The sequence below is a fragment of the Plectropomus leopardus genome, chromosome 1 (assembly GCF_026936395.1).
Source record: "Plectropomus leopardus strain MGB_pleo_1.0 chromosome 1, ASM2693639v1, whole genome shotgun sequence".
In the NCBI taxonomy this organism is placed as follows: Eukaryota; Metazoa; Chordata; class Actinopteri; order Perciformes; family Serranidae; genus Plectropomus; species Plectropomus leopardus.
In genome coordinates, this window is record NC_142176.1 from 33,005,294 (window position 1) to 33,030,065 (window position 24,772).

The 24,772-nt window shown below is 38.8% G+C and overlaps 2 protein-coding genes and 1 long non-coding RNA gene across 12 annotated transcripts in view; all 3 read left to right on the forward strand.

The window, feature by feature from the left end:
- The window catches only part of chd9 (chromodomain helicase DNA binding protein 9), an 81,124-nt gene extending 75,751 nt beyond the window's left edge, over positions 1-5,373 (forward strand). For all 10 annotated transcript variants that reach the window (XM_042481379.2, XM_042481442.2, XM_042481636.2 and 7 more), the window contains 2 exons: positions 296-400; positions 1,462-5,373. In XM_042481379.2, the coding sequence (XP_042337313.1) occupies positions 296-400; positions 1,462-2,442 (1,086 nt within the window). In that variant the 3' untranslated portion in view covers positions 2,443-5,373. The remainder of the gene's footprint in view (positions 1-295; positions 401-1,461) is intronic.
- A 1,077-nt stretch (positions 5,374-6,450) lies between these two features.
- LOC148190450 (uncharacterized) lies at positions 6,451-7,531 on the forward strand. The gene is made up of 2 exons (XR_015777490.1): positions 6,451-6,587; positions 7,107-7,531. It is a non-coding gene; the product is annotated as an uncharacterized LOC148190450 (long non-coding RNA).
- Positions 7,532-9,364: 1,833 nt separating this feature from the next.
- Positions 9,365-20,116, forward strand: LOC121938588 (retinoblastoma-like protein 2). Its single transcript, XM_042481827.2, has 14 exons — positions 9,365-9,572; positions 13,023-13,145; positions 13,614-13,720; positions 14,076-14,179; positions 14,440-14,577; positions 14,942-15,106; positions 15,312-15,381; positions 15,480-15,589; positions 16,325-16,501; positions 17,077-17,148; positions 17,409-17,469; positions 17,661-17,821; positions 17,939-18,103; positions 18,285-20,116. Exons 2-14 carry the CDS (start codon positions 13,072-13,074, stop codon positions 18,495-18,497), a joined length of 1,617 nt encoding a protein of 538 aa, XP_042337761.1. The 5' UTR covers positions 9,365-9,572; positions 13,023-13,071; the 3' UTR covers positions 18,498-20,116.
- Positions 20,117-24,772: the final 4,656 nt, after the last annotated feature.

A 24,772-nucleotide genomic window follows, 5' to 3' on the forward strand; every position in this document is an offset into this window, starting at 1 on the left:
TTTATGCTATTTTAGACGACGTGATATAGTATGACTTTTTTAAGCTGTTTTGGACGACATGCTATAGTATGATTTTTTTATGCCATTTTGGACAACATCCTATATGATGTTTTTATGGTATCTGGACTATTTGGAGGCAATTTTGATAGTACCAAGTAGTACTACCAAAATTGTAAAGTCAGCAATATTGCAATGATTACCAAATTGACAGACTTCATTTCTGCAGCTGAGATGATAACATGTTTTCTAAATATAAAATATATGTCTTACCTGTTGTGCATGTTTTATCTTGTAGGTTGGTGGAGCTTTTGCTCCTCCTCTCAAGGATTTATGCAGGTTTCTTCAGGAAAACCCAGAGTACGGAGTCCCACCTGAATGGGCTGATGTTGTCAAACAGTCGGTGAGTCACAATCACAGATAAACACATTTATTAGATCAAAACTACTGTCACAACATCATCACAGCAAGAACAGTGTTAATATACACTTTGTTTGCTACATCTAGCCAAAAGAAATGCAGTTAAATATAACAATGCAGCAACAAAAAGGTCATAACCTATTTTAGAAAGGTGTTGATTCCACTTTACATAAAAGAAGTTTAAACAGTGTTAAAACTAACTTGCAGATGTTTCCCATTTCTTACTGGGGCGTGGGCTACACAACTATTTGAGCATTATACAGAGACAGAGAGAAATCATGAAGCCGTTAAGTGTTATTGTATAATTCTCTTTTTTGTCAGTGAAGTCTATGAACTGAGTGAGTGACAGCTCACTCTATGAACGGATCCAATGCCCGTTGAATGTGAATGGGCAGGTCTGAGTTATGTGGTGTAGGCCTGCTAAATGTCTGTTTTGTCACGCTGTCTCACTGTCCCACAATTTTCTAGCCTACAACTATTAAGTAGAGTAATAAATCTTTAGTGATGCACTAATGATTTACTTCATAAATTAACCCTCACCTCAAACAAACAAGTGTCTGCACACACACGCAGCAAACATGAGAGATCAGTGTTGGAGCGCTGGACAAAGACGAGCGCAGCTGCAGGCAGAGTGCTCCAGAGTGGGTTGCCAGGTACCACAAAACAAATGAAACATTATGTGTAAAGGAGATTAAACTTTCCTCTGGTCTAATCTGGCAACAAATAAACAACACAGATGCACGCCTGTATGATTTGTGCAAAAAATTATCGAGTAATTAGTTGAAAAATTGACCAATCAGGGGAACAGAAGGAGAAAGAGTTAAAATATCAGGAGAATCTGTGAAAATCAGGAGTGTTGGTACGTATGGGCAGGGCTGTTGTATTTAACTACATTAGTTTTAGCTAGGTGTACCCATTTAAATCATTAATGTGCAAGTGTTTGCTCTGTTATTATTACGTTTACATTTCTAATGTCAAATCCTCTTCAGCTGTGTTGTGTAAAACCGCTTACCCTGCAAATGTATCCTTCACCTTTTTTTCAAGGGTTACCTCCCAGAGAGCATGTTTGACAGGATCCTGACAGGACCCATCGTCCCTGAGGAGGTGAGCCGGCGTGGACGTCGACCTAAGAATCCTCTGGCGAAGGCAGCAGCGGCGGCGGCGGCAGCAGCGGCAGCACCCAACCCAGCAGCCTCCCTAGGTCTGAACCCCCTGCTGACCAACGGCCTCCTCTCTGGAATGGACCTGAGCAGCCTGCAGGCCTTCCAGCAAAACCTCCAGAGCTTACAGTCCCTGCAGCTCACCGCGGGCCTGATGGGGCTGCCGTCCGATGCTAGCAACCTGGCTGCAAGTAATTTAGCTGCCATGTTTCCCATGATGCTGTCTGGTATGGCTGGATTGCCAAACCTGCTTGGCATGAGCAGCCTGATCGGAAAACCCGCTCAGGAGGGCACAGGAGGCTCTGAGGAGAAGACAAAGGGAACTTCCAGTGGTGCAACAGGAGAGCCGTCTGCCTCTAAAGCCCCCTCTCAAACCTCAGACACCAAAGGAGAAAGGACAGAGGGCTCGAACACAACTCCTTCCTCTACTTCCAGCTCCGCTTCCTCTGCCACCGCCCCACAAAGTGCTTCAGCTGCCTCTGCAGCCTCCAGTCACCCACTGTCTCTTAACCCCTTGTTACTCTCCAGTATGCTTTACCCAGGGATGCTTCTCACTCCAGGCCTTAACCTTCCTGTGTCTGCCACACAGCCGCAGAGCTCAAACAGTGACCCCACAGCTCCTCCTGCTCATCCTCCTCCGCCCGCAGTCTCCCAGTCATCGTCCCAGGAGATAGAGCACCTGGCGGCAGAGGGGGGCGGAGAGGAGGATGACGAGGCATTAGAAGATGAGGAAGAAGAAGAGGAGGAGGAGGACTCAGCAGAACAAAAGGAGAACAGTGGTCCTGAAGGTTCGGGGAAAGCTGAGTCGTCTTCTTCGGAGTCTGGGAGCTCTTCTTCATCAGACGATTCAGACTCCAGTGATTAGGACTGATCCTATGAATATATAATTATAAATTTATTTATGTATCGCCTAGAAATGTATACATATATTCACATATATATGGATTTTCCAGCACTTATGTTGCGATTTCTTTACATGTAAATAGAAGAACTGACTAAAATGTTGTGTAATAAAGACTACAAAAACCTTAAAAAAAACAGGAAAAACTGACTTAAAAAGAAACTGAAATAAAATTTCAGTGTTTGTTCACAAGGTACAGTCTTGTTTTGAGACATTTTGCATGTCAGACTTTAGTAGATTTCTGAACTCTGTGAACTTGTTCCACAATTATGTACAATTGCAACAAAAAAAACGGCATTATTGTAATTATGTCAGGATTTAATTTTATTAAAAAAGTGAAACTACATCAACATGCTCGTTGAGCTGTACTATTAATATATTTTGATTGTTTGGGGGTCGGGGGAATGACACTTGACAAACACTTTGGTTTCTCTTGTAAATAGTCGGTACTTTTACAGGTTCGTTGACACTTATGCTTTGCAGATCATACGTTGGATTTGTCAGCAATAACTTGGGCAGCTAATGAATGTCACTGAAGCTGTAGATTCTCTGTCTGCCATGTTCCACCCCAGTGCACAACTCACACAGCCTCACCTGTCACTGACCTTCATATCACGTTCAGTTCATTTCTGCTTTAGTTCGCACCGTTTTCTTGGAAACCGAATTACCTGAAGCTCCCTCTTAAGTATCGCCTCGATTTTGGAGGGAATGTGTGGAAGTATTATTTTTATCAATCAAACACACTTTAAAATGGATCATAGTTAAATTATCTGCTGTGATTTTTTTTTTTAACATTTATATCGAATTTTAGAAAGTCCTTATTTTCACCATCACCTTACAAACATGTCACAACATGTCCAAGGCGCACTTTAGCTACTCACTGTAGACATACACGTTCACTTGCACATCTGTTGATTCTGACTACAGTGTCACAGTCTAATAAGCTCCTTCAGCTGTGAGGGACAGAAAACAACCTTTTACTGTGTGCCAAAACGGCCCTCTGAGGTCCTGGCTTAGTTTTGTGGTCTCTGTATGGGAGAATAATTCAGGATTATTATTATTATTATTATTACAACCCCGGCATATTTGACTGCATCTTACCTCAACTGTGCTAGATGGATTGGCTTCACTGTGCAGATGTACATGTGCATGGGTGTGTTAGTCTGCTGTCCACATACATAATGTCCTTGTTTCTGCAGGAATGTGTGTCAGAGGCCATTTGTTTTTTCACTGAGAGCTTGCCAATGTGCTGTTTTCTTTGGCTGGACTCCTCTTACCTGCTATCTCCTGCCTCCATAACTTTCCACTCTGAATGTTGTGTGTTGCGGAAGGGGCCTTGCAAAGCAATGACCAGTAGAAAACTACTATTTCAAATGTTTTTGACCTTCAAGCATCTCAGTAGAAATTTGGAGGAACTGACCATTGGATTCCATGTTGCATGACCACCTGTCTACCAAAGTCTTACAGAACAAACACGAAAGCACGAAGCACAAAATAGTTCATATAATCACTAAGATTGTAGTATTTGTCACCGTCTTTGAGTATTACATTTAACAGTGCCAGACAGGTTAGCTTCAGGAAGGGCTAAATAATAGCAATCTGTGTTGCTGGGAGTTTGCAGCTTGGTTGTGCGTTTGTCTCGACTGTCCCGCTGATGAATGGAGCTTTGGCTAGCTGTAGAAGTGCCCTTATCCTGTACCTCACGCTCTCATCCAACTTCTGTCTGACAAACTAACCACCCAAATTTGTGCTCCATGCTTGTGCATTTTGTCCGTCATTCCCTGCACACGTTCAGCTGTAACCAGGATACACGTAAACACTGGAGTTCACTCAAGTACCTTTTGTAATTTTTCTCTGGCACAACAGTGCTCATTCTAGGACTGCTGTTACACAGTGGACTGTTAGATATATGTTTCTAAATTATTTCTGAGGTGAGGCTTTTGTTTAGACTGGCTACAACAGAGCCCCACTGGATTAACTCAGTCTGTTGAAGTATTGCTGTAGCATCGTTCTGTAGTGGGTGAAACCACGAGCAGCCCCGCGGTCTGAACACAAAGACTGAAGACACGTTTTGATTTCTAATGTTGCTTTAAAGTGATTTCCTTGTATGCCTGTTATATATAGACCTTGTCATGGGTTTTGCTTGCAATGCAATCGCATTTTTTTTAATATTATTACTAACAGTACAGTATTTTTCTATGTCTGAGCAATGAACTTAAACATGCCACTGACATTTTGTATTTCTGCACCTCTGCTCTCTTTAGTGCCCTTATGCAAACACCCAGCCATCGCTACTTCTGCTGTAGGTGATTAACAACTTTTGCTACTTTTTGTTGCCCCACAGCGATGGGTTGATGCATTGATGACTGTGCTGAGCCTCTTTAGGACACAAATGGGAAAAAAAGGTAAACATAAGATTTTTGCTTTCATTTTGCTTGTCTTTTCATTTTTTTTTCTGGGTTGTACTGTACAAGGACTCCCAGAGCACTGCTAGTGCTCAAGAGGCAGTGTTGAATCTGCGTTAAACACAAGTAAAACAATGACCAATATGCAAGAGGAATGACAAAACACACTACTGCTGTACAGGGAGGTTTTCTTTTTGTTTTCATACATGTAATCACTGAGATGATAAAACTAGCATTGGTTTTGTATTTCTGATTTCAAGCTTGATAATATCCTAAATGTCACCCTGGTCAGATTTTGTCTTTTTTTTTTTTCATTGGACAGTTGTAATATTTGCAAGTTGTGGTCTGTGTAGTCAAAATAATTCTTTATGTAGTGCAGGACAACGCGTCTTAAAAGTCATTTGTAATTTATTGGATTACTTTCTATGAAGTTCTATAGAGGAAATTGAGGTTTAATTATTTTTATTAAACATATTCTTCTGACGATCAATTAAGTGTGCCTTTGCCTGTTGCTTTGTCTAGGGGCCTTATTCAAGAAATCATCAGCATTTGGAACTTAATGACACCTGTCCTCCTCACTTGTGTACACCATCCTGCTCCAATTTGTTTTCCACACTGACACTAAGTCTCTCCACTCTAGAGTGAGAGCCAGCGTTCAGGCCAGTGAGAGAAGGCACGGAAAAGTATTTTTTCGTGAGCGTGGATAACATCACTTTTTAAGCTTTTCTAGGCACTGTCCAGTGACAGAAACTAAACTTTACTTGCTTAATTAGGTAACTGAATCCTGATATGGCATTTCCCGCTCTACTTTTTCGAGCTGAAATGGTGAACTTTTTTAATCAAATTGCTAGAGTTACTAATCAGAAAACTGGTTATTAATATTAACATCAGTATACTAAGACAGCACATGAGGGCCATTGTAACAATACAGGAAACAAATACAGGTCCAGGAGAAGTTGTATATATACCAGAAAAAATTCAATAAATATGCTTGTAAGATTTCGTGCTTATTTAACCTGTCTACTAATATACACAAATCTGTGCATCAATTAGCCCTTTTCATTAATAATCGTGTGTACTATTGATAGGAGATCTAGTAATGGCAACCAGTCGTGCTTTGGGCTAGGAATTGATTTCTACGTAGATGCTGCCAACCTTCTTTTCACATTATGTTGGTAGGTTTTATAATTATCATAATATACTGCTGTTTGGCCAAAGGTTTATCAAACATTTTCTTAATTATTTTATCTAACACCACATGCCCAAAAATACAGTGCTTTGGTTGGACATCATTGTATATAGAACACTGTTTCTCAAATGGGTGGACGTGAACCCCTGGGAGTACTTGGAGGTACTTTAGGGGATACATGGAGGTACTTAAAAAAAAAGTATTTAAAAAATAGCAGTCATGCATAACTCCTAAAAAATACTTCAACTATAAAAGGTTCAGTAAAAATATAAATGTAAGCTCATACACTGAATTTTATAATCAATATTCAATTTCAAAATCCTTAAGACAAAAAACCCACACTCTCCCCAAACCAGGATCGTTTGACGCAACCTGTCAATTGCCATCACCTGTCAATCAATCACTAGTTGCCGTCAAGACACATACAATGGAGTCATGGTTGAAGCGTAGCGGCAGTGCTGCTGAAAACAGGGAGACACAAGAGACGAAGGAAAAACCAGAACCGACGAAATACCGTCAGTATGCAGACACTTCACAGTATACCATGTCGAAAAATGGCTGAAAACGAAATGTTATAACTTGTAGAGACACGTCAAAATATACCATGTTGAAAAAAAAGGCCCAAGATGTCATAATATAGCATGTTGAAAAAATGGCTGAAAACAACTTAGTATAGTATGCCAAAAACATCATAATGTAGCATGCCTGAAAAAATGGTTGACATAGTATAGAGTGTCGAAAAATCTCACATTTTGACATGTCAAAAAATGACTGAAAACCACATATTATTGCTTGTAGAGACACCTCATAGTTTAGCATGTCAAAAAAAAGGCCAAAAATGTTATAAAGTAGAGTGTCATGATTCACATCATGCAGCCGCTCCTTCTCCTCTGTGTGTTGTCTGTTGATCCCTGTCTCATCCTCATGTTTCTCTCCCCTGTCTGTGTTCTGTGTGTGTGTGTGTCTGTGTGTGTGTGTGTGTGTGTGTGTGTGTTTGTGTGTGTGAGTAAGTGGGCGTGGCTATTCTGTTGCAGGCAGTACCAGGTGCAACTCATTCCCACAATCAAGACCTGCCCTTTAAAGATTCTGGTTTTCCATCCACTCATCACCAGATCTTTCCGTCAACCAGTATATCCTGGCTTTTCTCGTGTACCTGTGTTTGCTGCCTGCTTGCCTGCCTGTTGCTCCAGCCTGTTGCTCCAGCCTGTACTGCGCTTGTGCTTGCTACGTTGCCTGCCTGTCTGTATTCCTACCTGACTATCACCTGTTCCTACCATTAGTCCCTCATCACTAGGACACGCTCTTTGTTGAGAACCAACCGCATGGTGACGTGGGTCCGCCATTCCACGTGGCTGAAGACCAAAGAGACATTGAGCATTTGCCACTGTTGGATTCTGGGACAACTCATCAACCTTAACTCATTCATCACTGTGTCAAAATAAATATTGACTTTAATCTGCCTCTTGTGATCTGTGACATGCTTTTGAGTCCAGGCCCTGTTTAAAATGTAGCAAAATGGCTGAAAATGACATAGTATAGTGTTAAAAAAATCTCAAATGTTGACATGTTGAAAAAATGGCTAAAAACAGCATATAATAGCTTGTAGAGACATGCCATAGTATACCATGTTGAAAAAAAGGTCAAAAATGTCATAATAGTCAAGCCAGACCTGAATATAGAGAATGGGTTAATGGCAGAGAATGCATCATTTGAGTTACTGATAGCTAACCTGCATAGTCATAGGGAATCATATCTGCTTGTCTGGAATCAGTTTTTGTCTGTATAAAATGGCTAAACACGTCATAGACGCCACATACTATATTATACTGAACTTATGTTCTATTTGCAGATACATCTCATGTCATTCTTACATTACGTACATTTATTTCTCAAAGAATTGCTATTGTAACATAAGATGAAGGGAGTGGGCTCTTGTTTTCTTTTATTTTGGCTGCCTCAGAGGGACTTTGTTTTTCAGGCTTCACTTGGACAGCAGGCTGCCTGACGACCTTCACAAGGATTAATATTGTGCTGATGAGCTTTGATTCACTAATGTTTTGAATATTGTAGAGATGATTCTGTGCTTTTGTTTAGTCTGTGCTGTTTGTGCCTGTTTCTTTTCCTTTCTTTTTTTCTCTTTTTAAAGTTGTTTTCTCTTTTCTGTCTCAATGTTGTTGAAATGGAAAAACCTTAATAAAAAAAACTTTAATTAAAAAAATAAAATTAAAAAAATGTAGAAAAAATGTCTGAAAAATACATAGTATAATATGTTGAAAAACAGCAGATTTTAACATGTCTAAAAATGGCTGAAAACCTCATATTAGTAATTGTAGAGACAAATAATAGTATACCATGTTGAAAAAAAGGCCAAAAACGTCAAAATTTAACACGTTGAAAAAATGGCTGAAAACGACATAGAATATGTCAAAAAATCTCAAATTTTGACATGTTGAAGAAATGGCTGTAAACCACATATTATATCTTGTAGGGACACGTCATAGTATAGAATATTGAAGGAAAAAAGGCCAAAATGTCAAAATATAACGTTGGAAAAATGGCTAAAAACAACATAGTATAGTATGTTGAAAAACAGAAAATTTTGATATGTTGATAAAATGGTTGAAAACCACATATTACTGAAAATTAAAAGATGTTGAAAACATGCCTGAAAACGAAATGTTATAACTTGTAGAGACATGTCATAATATACCATGTTGAAAAAATGGTTGAAAACAACTTAGTACAGTATGCCAAAAAATCTCAAATTTTGATATGTTGATAAAATAGCTGAAAACCACATATTGCTTGTAGAGACGTCTCATAGTATAGCATGTCAAAAAAAGGCCAAAAACATCATAATATAGCATGGCTGAAAACGAAATATTATTGCTTGTAGAGACTTATTTATAGTATACCATGTTGGGAAAAAAAAGGTCCAAAACATCATAATATAGCATGTTGAAAAAATGGCTGAAAAGACATTTTTTAATGGGATTGATATCCACGAGTGGTAACCCCCAAATTTTAAAGTGTTTGTCAGTTACAATGTTGTTTAAGGAATCAGACACTGATGGAACACTTTTTTATTTATAAAATATGTCAAAGGGGGTACATTAATAAAAAAAAGTTTGAGAACCATTGTAAAAGTACAGTTACACTTTGTTGAACATTTTTGTTCCAGCAAAGAGTTAACAGGTTTCGCTCTCTACTGTGAGTCCTCGGTTCCTCCTCTGGGTGGCGCTTAATGATCTCTGCTCCTACTCCTGCAATTGCTCATTGCCTCTCATAGCAACAAGACTCAAGTGACAAGTTGGGGCTTGCCTGAGAGAGAGGGCCAATGATGTGAACTTCCTCTGTGTACAGAGCAGCAGGTTAACACCATGCTGCAGCACTCCTCTGCTACCAGCTGGACATGAGAGACGGCCTGGGATGGTCTTAGTTTAGAAGATCTTCAATCTGCCTCTCACAACCAAAAAAACTCACAAGAGTGACCAACACTGGTAAGTGACTTTGACCCTCTTTATGACTTTTTTTTTCTTGTTTTCAAGTCAAATGTTCACCTTGGATGACATGACTGACATGTTGCAGTCAGCTGACAAACAAAATGGAGCAGTCATTACTCAGTTCTGCATGAGTTATTACTAAATACAGACTTACAGACTTACCCCTCTGGTCAATGTTTGACTTTTTTATATGGCTCTATTGCAGCCAGGCCTTGATGCACTAACAGTGAAGTTTTATTGACAGTAAAAAAAACAAAAACAACAGTAAGCAGTTAACTGAAGCAACATTTAAATGTTGAGCATGTGCCTGGAAATGAAAGTACGGCCTATTTAAATGTAACTCCTGTCAGTGAAGACCAGTCTGGAGGAAACAGGAAATGGGTGTAACCCAGAGAAATTGGCAACACATTTTGCATTTCTCAGAGTGTAAATACAGTGATAACTAAAAAACAAACACCAAACAAGTATGTGGTGTTAAACGACATATAGACAGCTCTCTCTTTCAATAAAATGCAAAAAAAAAAAAAAAAAATGGTTTTACATATTACATTATAGACAATGAGGAAGATCAGGAAGCAGACAACAAAAGATTTTGGTGAGTCTGAGTTTGGGCGAGTTATAAACTAAACAACATATTTTTTTGTGTTTGTTTCAGTCTCATTTTTACTTTTTCCACATACAAAAAAATGTGCTGGTGTCTCCGAGTCCTGTGTTTCCTTTTTTTCTGGGACTTCTAGCACTGACATTGTAATGGTGCATTAACACGTCTACTGTGAATGAAGACAAATGATTTTTCTTGACAAATTGGGGCACTTTTGATCAGATAAGAACGCGTCAGGGCCAGGCTATGATTCATATGTTTGAGTAGCTGTGTGCATAGTTGTGGAAAACTGCAGCTGTGGAAACAATATAGAAAGCATGTTTGCGTTTTGTTTTTCTTTACTTAAGGGGGATAACATGATAGAAAAAATCTAAAAAAAATTACTATTTGTTGCATCTGAGAATAAAGTGAATTAAGATGAAGCTGATTTTAGTCCATTAACTTGCATTTCTGTGAAGACATCAATGCTCCTTCAGGGGCAAAAAAGTCTTTAAAGGTCTCTGCTTCCTCCGGACAAAAATGCAGCAGACAGCGTGGACACTGCTTACTTCTTTGGTCTTCTTAAGTATGACGTTTTCATGATGTTTTTGATGGCATTACTATACAATGATTTTTTATGCTATCGTGGACAACTTAGTATATTATGACTTTTTTTTTTGCCATTTTGGACAACAGACTATAGTAATACTTTCTAATGCTATTTTGGACGACATACAATGCTATGACTTTTTTTTTGTCACTATGGATGACATACTACACTAACATTTTTGAAAACATACTATACTATGATGTTTTTACACCATTTTGGACATATACTATAATATGATTTTTTTATGCCATTTTGAACATATTATAACATGACGTTTTTATGCCATTTTGGACGACATTTAAGATAAATATACATCATCTGTACCTAGTCATTTTTTTACTAAGTTAGATATCTGTACACAAAAGAATACCGCACCCATGAATCTATGGTAACACGGTGGCACATGAGGAGCTCTTAAATGTCAACAACAAAAACCTAAATTCATTTTGTGCAAACTTGTACTTTGCCAGAGGCAGGAGATAAACGAGCTGAAATAACACTTAAGGACTAATGCTATTAGCAACTTCATTTAGATCATCACCAGATAAAGAGGAGCATATCTTGGAATGTGTCAGGAGAAATTAATGAAGCAAGAATTAACAACCATCATGCTGGAGCATTAAAACAAAGGTCAGAATGAGATATCGGTCCTTGAATTTATGCTTCCAGAGTTTTGAATGCAACAGAGTAAAGCTGTGTGTCATCAGGGGAAGAAACTGTTTCCACTGAAACAAAGAAATGAAAGCGGTCAGCTATAAAGCCACTTTTCCTCCTCTACAAAAAAAGGGTCAATCAGAAAGTGTGTTGTCTTTTGAAATATAAGATTGTGTAAGATGGTTTAGGGAGCTATTGATGGCATAATGTTAACAACATCTATGAACAGAATCGGCTTAAAATGGCCACATGAACAGGAAATATTAAGCAAATCATCACAATAAAGTTGAATAGTACGATTATATTTGATTTATATACATTGGTACCCTGCACACATATGGTGTCCAGACATTATAGAATTACAAGACAGACTACGATAGAAGATTCAAAATCAAAGCTCAGTATTGTGCAACCTCTCCTAGCTTCCCCATGGCCTCTCAGCTTTTTTTCTTAAGTGTATCTCACACACAGATACACACACACACACACACACACGCAAACACGTATCACCACATGTCGTGTGCAGACGCTGTGATCTGAGGTCTGCCTGACTCAGTGAGGACAGTTAGCCAGAATGATAAACAGCACATGTGGCAATGATTAGACGAACAAAGTCTCTATTGATTCAGGACAGAGGAGGGGAACAAACACATACAGATAAACTGAAATTGCTGAGGTAGAAGGGGACCTTCACGAGTGCAGGAAGGAGTACTAAATTAAACTAAGGACTAAAAGCACCAATAGCACTACAAAAATGCAAAAATGATTTGTTACATATTGGAGGGTGGTATTGGAGTTGACACGTGTCCTCCAATCGCCCGTGATCATTTTGCACATAATACAGTCCGGGACAAGAGCTAATTTAACGAATCAACCCACCAGCACCTCTAAAATTAAATAACATTCCTACACAAATACAAAAACCACAAGCTGTTTAACGGGAGTTTCATGCTATAATTATTTATTGACAGGGCAAGTGACTTAGTTACAGGAAATATAAACCACTAAATGGTTTTGTAAGTTTGTGTTCATTTTCAAATGAGATATAATGTTTAAATTAGTCACATTTAGAGGTGCTGGCAGGCAGATTTTTCTAAATTTAGAAACGACCAGGCCAGCCATTCTGCTTCATTCTGTTAATTTTTGTTTTTTCTGGTTTTGGATGCAAGACACAGTGATATCATAATGTCTCGCTTTGCAAATGTAGGCATCAGACTGATTTAAAAGTAAGATATATGAAAAGAGTTGGGTTTTTTAAAGCAAACTATAAGATGGACATACTTTTTACTTTTTACAAATTGCATAATTAAATGGTTGGCTGGCTTAAGTTTGTTCATTATTTTTACTAAGAATTATGGCACATGGAAAGAGAAAATGTCAGTTCAACAATGAGGATCAGTTTTAAAAAATATATAAATATATAAATAATAATGAAAATAGTGTAATCAAAGCAGTCTTTCTTAATGGATCAGGTGATCATCAAGTCATACTTTCTGCATTTTAAAGTGACTGACATAAGTTTCTCACTGATTGTACTGCACTGCAAGGTTTTATGGTCCCTAATTATCTCTGAGTGTTGCTAATGTTCGTTTCCCTTGTTTAGGTGCCCATTCCTGCCCTGACTCTCATCCTGTGTGAGTGTGCGGGTCACCATGGCAACCGAGCCTCAGGGTAATCAGGGACAGCCGAGGTTTGAACCCAGTGAACGCCTGATCGCTATGTTCAGGTTAGCACTACAGTATCACAGTATTACTCACACTGTGGTCATTTTGTTTATATGTATTCTCAAAATTACAACATCTTCTCTGTAAGTTGTTAGTATACAGCAAAGCAAACACTGTAACTGATAATTAAACAGACCTTAAATAATTCATCAGTGTCACAGGGGAAACACTGTCTGTGTCTGTTAACAGTTATCCTAAATATAGCAAGCGATATTTACAGTATTTAACATATGGTGTGTTGTTAAAAAGCCCACAGGTTGGCATTGAGACAAAGCGCTGTTTGACTGTGTGTGAACCTGATTAGTTCAGGAAGTTTCTGTATATTTCTTAAAATGTTTTACAATTGCACTGAGGGCTTTTAAAATCCTTGTGTGGCCTTTTATTTTATTTTCATATGTTTTCCAACAAACATCTCCTGTTCATTTAACCACTATGCAACAATACTAACTACTAATATTCCTGTGATTCAGGGTCTGCTCCAGTGATCCAACTGAGGCGATTAAAACGAGACTGAGAAGTATTCTGCACACATTTCTGCAGCACTACAGGGACAATGCAGGAAATGAGAACACCAATGGTATACACATTTAATGGGATGAGGGGATGTGATAGTAACTTGAATGTTGGTATTAAAGGCGTGATTAAAGTAACACTGTTGCCTTATGTTTAGTATTTCTGGAGAACAGATGATTATGGTCTCCACGTTTTTACTGGTTTATAGCCTAAAGTTTTATGATAAGCAATGGCAACAAACCACGTGTTTAATATTAACCGGTTTTATCAGAAGTGACAACGTCTCTTTGAGCAAAGCAGGGGCCCACTTTCTTCATGATTAGAGAGCTGGGTGATTTTTAATGACAGGTATCAGGTAGTAGAGTAAGGGTCTTGTTGTTGATACATGTCACATCTAATCCATGCGATACTGTTCACAGAATTGGCAGCAAAGTGTTGCTTTCAAGCCGGGATCTGGTATTACAGGATCCTGGAGAGCGTTGCCAGTCAGGAGAGGGACAGGCTGGGCATCACTGACATCTCGGTGAGTTTACTGACCTCTTGTGGTCACACGTGGTATTGCTGTCTGAACAGTACCTTTTCTGCACTGTGGGGCACTGCATGAACACTCACTGAGTGATATAGAATTTGGTATACATTTTTATGTCCTTCTTAAGCCTTTTTTATCAATCAAGGGTTTTTTTGTTTTTTTGTTATTTGAAAGTAACGCACTAGTGCTTGTTATGTGCGTGCGTGCGTGCGTGCGTGTGTGTGTGTGTGTGTGTGTGTGTGTGTGTTTTGCAGGGCATCTTGGGGAATGATCTTTTGCAGTGCTGTCTGGTGGCTTGTTGTCTGGAGATTGCTATATTCTCAAACCGTCTACCATGTGACTTCCCTCTGCTCCTTGAAATTTTAAAACTGGCACCATACCACTTCCTGAAGGTGTGTTTCCAAGCTTGTTAACTTGTTGTATGCTCACAGTAGATGTGTATCTGTCTATGTGTGCACATTCATAGACACTCAAAGGAAACACGTTATTTAATAAATGTCCATGACACAAGAAAACGTGCACAGACAGCATTTTGTGAATAATTGTTTGTATTTGCCAGAATAGATGTCAATTCAGTGTTACTTTAAAAGAATAGTTTTACAAGATTAGCTCCACAGCAGAAAATCTGGCTACATGTCTCCCTCATCACAGGAACCATGGCAGTTTCTCACTCCACTTGTAGTTTTTACATCCCCTCTAACATCTCTAACTTTTAAGACACTTTTGCCTCAGTTTTGTTTTCCTATGGCCTGGCAGGTGATCGAGCCGGTGTTGCGGGCCGAAACGGGCCTGCCTCGTCCTATTTTCAGACACCTCGCTCAAGTAGAAGACAAAATTCTTGAGAGCTTGGCCTGGACCAGCAACTCACCACTGTGGGAGGATATCAGAGCCAATGAGGGCCACTTCCCTACCTGCCAGCAGGTTGGAAATAACACACTACAACACTTTACCTGGCACCAGGAGTAATCTAAGATTTAATACTTGAGTTTCTTCCAAGGTGATACCAGTTCTGAGTAAGACTGAATTAGAAATATGATTAAAATGTTTATTGTTTTTTTCTTACTAATTGAATGATAGACCTGGTCATAAGTACATGGCTTTAATAGGGTCTTGGTGTCATACACAGGTGATGCCTCCAACACAGCTCGAAGATCCAAACAGATCAGAATCTCAACATGACAGAAATCAACCAGGAGGTATAAATGCAGTATATTAACACATTCCTCAATTTACTACACTCCTAAATTGCAAACTGACTACACTATCTTCATTACTGATCGACTGATTTTGCCAGTGGATCTCAATTTTGGAGCTGAACCGTCTACTAGCACTGAACAACAGCATTCCCCATCAGCTGGAAACAGGCGTCGGAGAAGCAACTCGCTCCATGTTTTTGCTCGCAAGGTCAGTCAATCCACAACCCCATTTCCCAAAAAGCTGGGACACTGTGTAAAACTTAAATAAAAACAGAATGCAATGATTTGCAAATCTTTTGTGACCTGTTTTCAATTCAGTACAGTCCAAAGACAAAATACTTAATGTTCAAACTCATAAACTTTACGCTTTTTTGTTAAATATACACGTATTCTGAATTTGATGCCTGCAACACATTCCAAAAAAGTTGAGACTGGGGCATGTTTACCATCGTGTTACATCACCTTTTCTTTGAAAATCACCCAATAAGTGTTCGGGAACTGAGGACACTAATTGTTGAAGTTTTTAAAGTCAGTTACCATGGCAATGATCAAAACTTTGAAGCATTTGGGTCAGCACAACTAGAATGTGACGATATCTGTTATTTGAAGCTACAATTACAAAAAAAACCCCTACCAAATCTCTGTGTTTTATATTTTTTAGATTAATGATGATAGAAATAATGTATGAGTTAGTGACACGCTATATCATATTCTGTGCTCTATTTAGCTCATGATTTCTGATCAAATGGCCAACTAATACTATATATTATCTTTATAATATAAAGATAATATATAGTATAGCATATTATGCTATACTATATTTATATTCTTGTACACTTTCTCTATGTCATATGTTAATGTAATAATGTCTCATTGGTAGTTGTTTGTTTTGGATATTTGGAGATGATATGTTTAGCATAGTCATGTTTTCTCGTTGGTTCAGGTATACAGTTTGATGGGGAAGCGTCTGAGGGAGCTGAGTTCCATATTGGAAATTTCTGATGAGCTGCGGCTAAAGATCTGGACCTGTTTTGAACACTCTCTGGTTCACTGCACTGACCTCATGGTGGACCGTCACCTGGACCAACTACTTTTGTGTGCCATCTACATCATAGCAAGGGTGGGCTATGATGGATCTGAGAGTAGTCTCAGTGACTTTTATGGTCATCAGTTAATATAGTAAACAGGCTAGTATATATGCAGAATTGTCTGTAGCCTAATCCTCACCTACGTGGGTATTTATGAAAACAGGGCCATGTTGGCCAGCACTGCAAAGATGATGTTGGTCAATTAGGAGCTTGAGAAACTAAAGCTATGATTGGAAGGTTTACTTATACTACATTGACTTCCATAGTGCATTCTGACACCACTGTCACTCAGTGTTGCTACACTTTTATGTGTAAATGTGTAAAAAGTCTTGTTAGCAATGTAAGAGCATAGATTTTTGTAATAACTAAATACTGGATGCCAAAGTGGCAGTGGTGAAAAGAACTGAAAAAAAAGATTGTAATGGTTAACCTTGTTTACAATGTTACACTTCAAAACTATGTGACAACTGTTGGGTGTTGTAATGATACAAAGATTTGTTCCAGGGAAGGCAGATAGTTTGACTTTGTTCAGATTTTTGCCATGTACTTTAACAGCAATTGCAAAAGGTGCATTATCAAATACTGACTCACAGCATTGTTTTTACAGATTACCAGGGTGGAGATACCCTTCAAACGCATAATGAGGTGTTACAAGTCTCAGCCACTCTCCAGCAAAAACGTATGTTACATTTTCCTGCTTGTCATCTTTGACCCAGAAACAGACTTCGAGAAACCATATGATATCATCATTAAAAAACTGGATAATATAGTTATAAGATGTATAATTTAAGATCCTACCAAGTATTAAAATTGTATAATCAAATTGATAGATTTAGTGTGCTTAACATATTGGAAGTGTATTTGAGAGTTTTGTGGCTGTGTGTTTGTTCCAGATGTATTAGTCCAATAGTTATGAACACAGATATTTTATGTTATCAGGTTTGCAAAGATGTGCTGATATCCGGAAGAGACACAGAAAATTCTCCGACTGGAAACAACAGTAAGAAACTCTTGAGTAACAATAGCCAATGTGTAAAGAAAAATAACGCTAAGTACTCTATCTGCAGAAGAAAAAGCAATAAATGTATTTGTTATTTTTTTCATATCTGCATTATATTAGTTATGTAAGAAGAGACAGTAATCTGTAATTCCACAACGAGAAGCGAACATTCATTACATTGTCGATTATAGATAATGGAGACCACACTGCCCGTATCCCAACCCCAAACACACCATCAACACATTATCCAGGATCTGGTGAGGAGGAGAGGGGAAATCTCATCCTCTTTTACAACCAGATCTACACAACAAAGATGCAGCACTTTGCCAAGCAGTTTGCTCCAACCTATGTAGTAAGTGAACCATAAAAAGTCTCTGAATTTTGATCATCTGAACAGTGTATAGGCTACTGTATCAATATATCTCTTACGATGGGATTTTTTAATACATGCTGTGTAACTCTTGTGCAGGGAGAGACACCCCCTTTGTCTCCATACCCCCGAGAGTGGAAAGTGTCTCCTCGCAGACAGCGACTGTCCAGCAGTCACTCCATCTATATTTCACCGTACAACACAGAAACCACTCCGCCCCCTACATCAGGACTCTCCTACTACTTCAACACAAGCCCTCCAGAGGTTTGTGGACATAATGTTGGAAATCTTTTTAGTGATCAAACAGTCCTCTGTAATATTGGAGATGTGTCTTCATTATGTGCTCAGTAAACACTTTTAACAGAGCATAATTATTGACTTCATCATGACTGAGTGATTAAATGACAGTTGAACTTTGCTACAAATATCTCTCCCACTTCCACAGCGTCTGCGTGAGATCAACAACATGGTCAGGACGGGAAGGTCACCCAATAGGCGACGCTTTGTGGATATAGAAGAGGAAGAGCAGGGAGAAGAAGGAGATGGCCCTCCAGCAAGGAGGATTCGTTTGGATGGTCAGTCAGCCTGGCAGAGGCGACTCAGGAATGTGGTGAATGATCGTGCAGCAGAAGGGACCAGGCCCAGACATTACCAGTGACGGGATCTAATCTGCACTAAAGCAAAGAGGAGCATGTAGCTTCTCTGCTATTGTTTCTGATACTCCAACAACATCAGGTGTTAGAGGAAAAGCACAGAGCAGCTTAGTCTTCCTTTACAGAAAGCTTTGAAGAATTCCTTTGGGCTAAATTCTTTGTCCACTCAAAGCGTTGTATCCTGCCTGGGCTAAAATTATGCCTTAATACTTTTTTTTGCTCTGCGCTATTTCTGACACTTTCTGTCCTTGAATAATGCACTTAAACCTGAATCAGTTGATTGTACTTGTCCTGGCCCCTGGTGGAGGTACATGATGTACAAATCTAACGTAGGGCATAATTGGACAGTGCTCAGGTGACTTTCCTTGGATAAATAAAGTTAAACTGGGAAAGGATGATATCAACTGAACTGAAATCAAAACTGTGGGATAGCTTGGCTGCCCCTTAAAGCTCATGGGGACGAGCATAAGTACACGGCCTTAATCAAAGTACTTGATTCTAACTGGCTTAGATGAGTGTCTGAATAATGGAGGAATGATACAAAGTCGTCAGTGTACAGCCTTTTTAATCCGTTTTTATCCTGTGATAAAAACAGATGCCCAATGAAAGTTTCTTGTATATATGTTAAAGTTTTACAAGTTAAGACTGTTAAAAACACGATAGAACATTAATACACAGTTCCTCATGGGAATGAAGGAAAGTACAGCAGTTACAGCAATATTAAACTTAATGGTACATTAAGTTTAAGTATGGACACACATACTGTTTCCATACACACAAGTATGGAAACAGATTTAAGAATGCAAAAAACACTCATAAATGTATTTTTTATATTCTTCTGCTGAAGAGACAGAGTTTCCCTTAATTATATCTGTGTTTTAGACGTGCATACAAGCAAAATTTTGTGACATCGCAACTAGCTTGGAAGCAAATCACTGTTCAGTATTTAATTTGCACAAATGTGGAAACTTGAAACCTCCAGTGCACATACACAGAAAATTCACTTTACAGTAGGTAGGGCTTTTTTGTAAATAGTTCATTTAGCTTTTATATATATATATATATATATATATATATATATATATATATATATATATATATATATATATATATATATATATATATATATATATATGTAATGAAAACATGTCATACGCAAAGTTTGTTACGTCTTAAAAAAGGTTACTTTGCTGATTTTTAATCAGGTCTTTGTTATCATGATGTGGATAGTGAGTTCCGATGAGCAGCGTTTGGCTTCCAGCAGCACTGGGAACACCTCGCCCGTGCCGTGATGAAAAGTCTGCTGGGTGACGTGAAACATGTCATTCTGCATCACCCATAAGATTTTGGCTGGCAGATGAGTGGAAAGCTCCAGGAGCTGGCAGCACAAAGATTATCTCAACAATATTCAATCTTCACACACTCCCCATACAGCAGTGACACAGGTCTGGTCAAACATTCTGAAACTACTACTTTTTTATTTATTTATATTTTTTAAAAGATGCTGTCAAATCAAAATTTTTTTCATCTGTCCTTCCGAGTGTCCCCATTAACTCCAGGTTTTGAAAGACAATCAGTATTGTAAAGATACATTTCACAATAAACACACATTTGTATGACAATATGTCTTGTATTCATGTCTTTTTATAACATTTGTATTAAATAAATCATTGTCATTATTCTTTAAAAAAAATCACCAATGTTTACCAGCAGAAACTGATGGGATACTGTTGAATTTCCATATAAAACTGTGTATAGATCTCTTGATCACACTCAGTCACACTCTGGTGCTCCATTTTAGGAAGCCATTGAGAAGCAAGAAATCTTTTTACTCGGCAGAGCAGCGCTACCTAATGATCAAACAGCAAGGGACTCACTACTGTAATTGTTTGATTAAATATCATTGGTTTTCATTTTTTCTGTCTCACTCTCCACCTCCATATAGTGCTGTGTATCTACCAAGTGGTTTTAGTGTCCTGAGACCCAGTCGACCTGTAAGTAAGGATCGGCTCTTATGCTGGTGATAAATAAATTCATAACTTCCTCTGACTGAATGAAAGCAGAAACTCAGCACATCAATTGTTGGTAACCATGGCTGCACTAAGATTGACACACAGTCCCCTTCAGTGTTTATCAGTAACCATGTTATGGCATGCCACTCCGTTAATTCTCAACCTATGTTGCTTAGGAGGTAATTACAAGGAGGCATAGCTGCCGGCAGACAAAGGCTCGTAAAATAAAACCACACACAGTCAGGTGCCCAAACTCAACAGGAAGTCTCGAGGTTTCCATAGCGAACAAAGGCACCTGAGCCCACAACACTTAAACAGGTCTTAAGGTTATGACCAGTGTTTTAACACTCTACACGCCTCTGGACTCCCATCAGCTCAACACTGTAGAGTGTTAGATTTTGACAAATCATGGGTTGCAACACAAGCCGAGACACCACAGCGGTGGACCCCTCTGAGAAGCCAGAAGAGAGGCCGAAGACAGCCACTTCTACCAAGGAGGCATCTGCAGGGGAAACCAATGGAACGACGGACAAAGACGAGAATGAAAAAACGGAGAGTTCCAGCTGAGTGCCATCTTTACGCCTCATCCTAAACTCATCACAGAGTAAGAAATATTACTTGTTTTTTTCCAAGATTAGAAATAATCTACATGAGAAGTGTTTTCCCATTTTACTTATCAGCTGACTATGGCCTTTCATTGTTTTTAATTCTATCAATGTAACAAGGATTAGAGTACCTCACCATAAAGCAAGCAATTTATGACCATCACATTGGGGTCACTTTGATACAATCACCTCTTTAACTTGACCGCCATGTCTCTGTGAGGCTATTTGACATGACAAATGGGCTCCGTGTATCTGTGTCACTGTGTGTACAGATTGGCCTGTCCTGGGTGAAGGAAGGCCTGTCAGCGGGAGGAGGAGACGCTGCACTACTGTCCATCAACCTCTGTGACATCAGGACCAGCCAAACACACACACACACACACCCTATAGAAAAAATCCAGCACTTATGTTCATTTTCCAGAAACCAGTTTGTAATAAATACACTGATTCAAATATTGTGTTGTGTACCTGTGTTGCCTTTATATTCTTTTAAAGCCTTCATTTAGATCTTTGTACGGGTCCCTGTGGCATACTTTGCATCGCCTTTGTTTGTTTTTACTGCCGTTATATGTTCATTCTCCTCTCCTCCTCCATTGCAGCGCTCACACACCTCTGGTCAGGGCTGATAGTTACAACACACTCTTTCAAACGCTTCCAATTCTGCTGCAGGCTAAAACAGCAACCCTTTAAGATAGTCAGCTTATGTTTCAGCTGTGGGTACCTTGCAGCTCTCCAACTAGATAGCATGCTCTGCATATCACAGTCAGAGACAGTGAGTGCTTTATACAGAAAATAATGAAACGCTGCCAAGAGTTGGACTACAAAAATGTTCAAGCACTCCAGTTTTTGCCACCAGGGGGCACAGACAAACACGGAGGCAATTCTCTCTGCTGCCACCAGGGAGCAGAAGTGATCTTTCCACAGCGCTCCGAGACATCTGAGGCTGGCTCCATTTGCTGAAGACATTTAATCTGAAATATAGGTTGTAAGTTTATTACCAGCTAGTGAATGGAGCTGGAATGGAATAGCCATTTCACAAAGCCATATCAAAAATACCCATCTCAGAGGCAGTGGGAAATTACATGAAAATATTACCATTATACAAATGGAAAGTGTGATTGAATAATGTGCTGGAGAAGATAAATGAAAAGCACTTTGTTGGAAAACGTGGTACTAAATAGGTTTTTAATTTCAGTAGTGGGATAAAAGAAGCACATTTTTACCCCATTTCACTGCCAATTGATTAGTGGTTCCACATCTGCAGATAGAGAGGGGGGCTTATCGTCTCATTATCAGTTAATTAATATGCATGCACACATGCCAATTATCTTTCCTCTGCCATTTAGCAGAAATGAGACATTGATGTTTTAATGGTGCCAGGATGGATAACTCCTCTGTTGCTTTAAAGACAAGGCAGGCACATTGATTGACATAGCAAGGAAATGTTAAGAGGGACAATTGAATTAAGAGAAACCTGAAACACTTGATTATTATATTAATACTTCTCAGCAGCTCTACTGTTTTCTGTCCCTTAACAGGAACTGCTATCCCGTTATCTAGCAGTCTTTTTTTTACATCAACTCTCTCATGACATACATATACATGCAAAAAGGGCAAGATTATATATATATATATATGAAAATCCATTATGGAAACATTTCATTTGAAGGACATGCAGAATAGCAACCTATAACATTTTCCACTGTGCCATGACTATTAAAGGACCCAAGGCCACACCAAGTGAAGCAAACCCAAGATGAAAGTTATATTAATCATTATTCGGTTTTACTGTACTGTGTGCGCTGAATTTATGTTCATGAGTCACAGGCCAGTGTTATATGCTAGTGAAATAGGCAATATTATGGAAGGGAGCACTATTGACATTTTTCATTTCTGCATAAATGCTCCTGGTTGCACATTATGCCCAAGGCTGTTAGTTTTTTTTATTTTTTATCTGTGCTCTTTGACTTCAATGCCACAGTGCTCTAATGTTGGAGTGATTCTGTAAGATCAAAAAAAAAAAGAAGACAGAGCTCCCTCGCCTAAATCCAAACATAGGATCCGTGACGTTTCCACACAAAAAACATCACAGAGGACAAACTCGTGCCACCGGAGGCAGCTGCTCACAGGATTGTGCCAAAAAAGAGGGCAAACACAAAATGAGAAGGGTAACTAAAAAAACTCTCTGGGGTGTAATCTCCTTACTCAGTAATAGACCATTTATATGATATGTATAATAGGCTGCCACAAATATTCACAAGTAGTGGTCTTATTTTCAGCCAGCCTCTCTTTAAAGATGTGTTCTTCACAGGGTATCTTTTGTGAATATATGATCAGAGGCACGACAGCCCCGGTCTTTAATCTTACACTGGCCTTGAAGAATGTCACTGATTCCAACCACCCCACCCCCCTCCTCCTCTACCCCCACCATCACCACAACTCCAGGCTACAGACACCATCCTATTCACACTGCAGTGCAGCTATGCATCTCTGGTTGTTTAGAGGGATGTCGGTTTCTTTATTTTGAGTTAAAGAAAACACCTGATATTCATAAAAACTTGTCACAACCATCTGATGTCGTGGTGTCACTGAGACCTTTGAAGTGCTGGTTCATAAACAGTTGATTGAACACAAATAGCAAAGGCTCTCTCTGGGAGCTACTTTGAAATTTGTTTTGTTGACCTCTGTGGGAGACACTGGGTTTCAATGTCAGGACAATTTGTACATACAGACATCTTCTCTTTGTTGTGAGATGATCTGTAGGCTGGGCGCTTTAGTTGTAGCAGTCAAATAATGTGTCTGGAACAGAACCATTTTGCATGACATACCTGTTTACTGGGTTTGACCTTTTGTTTTTCTGAAGGATTATTATCCTTTTCAGCCACGAAACAGAAAAAAGGAAGCAAATAATGCTCTGCACAGTCTAAATAGATAATAAATTGGTATATAGGACTACATCAACATCATGTTCTCTCAATTCACATACATGAGGGGGAAATATCTTTGAAACACATCTGAATGTAATGCAGTCCAGTACAACACAGTCACTAACTATGACCTCAGTAATGAAACATGTAATTTCTGGGTTAACACCTCTATTAGAGTCTCAAAGAAAAAAAACATTTGGGGCAGTTTGGGCATCATAATAGTAAACTTTATGGCAGAACAGTTGATTTGGGTTGCATAATACTGTACATGCGTACCCAATAAACATCCCCCCATCCTAAACACAAAGTGCACAGTGGAGAACCATTTGGTTTTAGTTACACTAAAACACTATGCAGAATTTTCATATGGATCTGATATGAATACATGTTTTGGGATGCTTCTCTTCATAAAATCGCATAGTTGAGTGAAACATTATGTTTATATGTCAGCTTCCAGATCAACAACACAAAAGTTAGCTGGTTTAGTGGTTGTTTGTAAAAAATACAAACTGGATCATCAAACTGAGTTACAGTTCATTTCTACCACAGAAACACTAAGCTACAGAAACACACAGTTATCTAACTGGGCTAGTTATGAGCTAGTTGTAAGTTAGTTATCACTAGGAGTGGGTAAAATTATCAATATGGAAATATACCATCTTACTTCCACTTGCAATATGTTATCGATACTAGAGCCAAATAGTTATTTCTGTTAAAACATATAGGTACTTAAAAC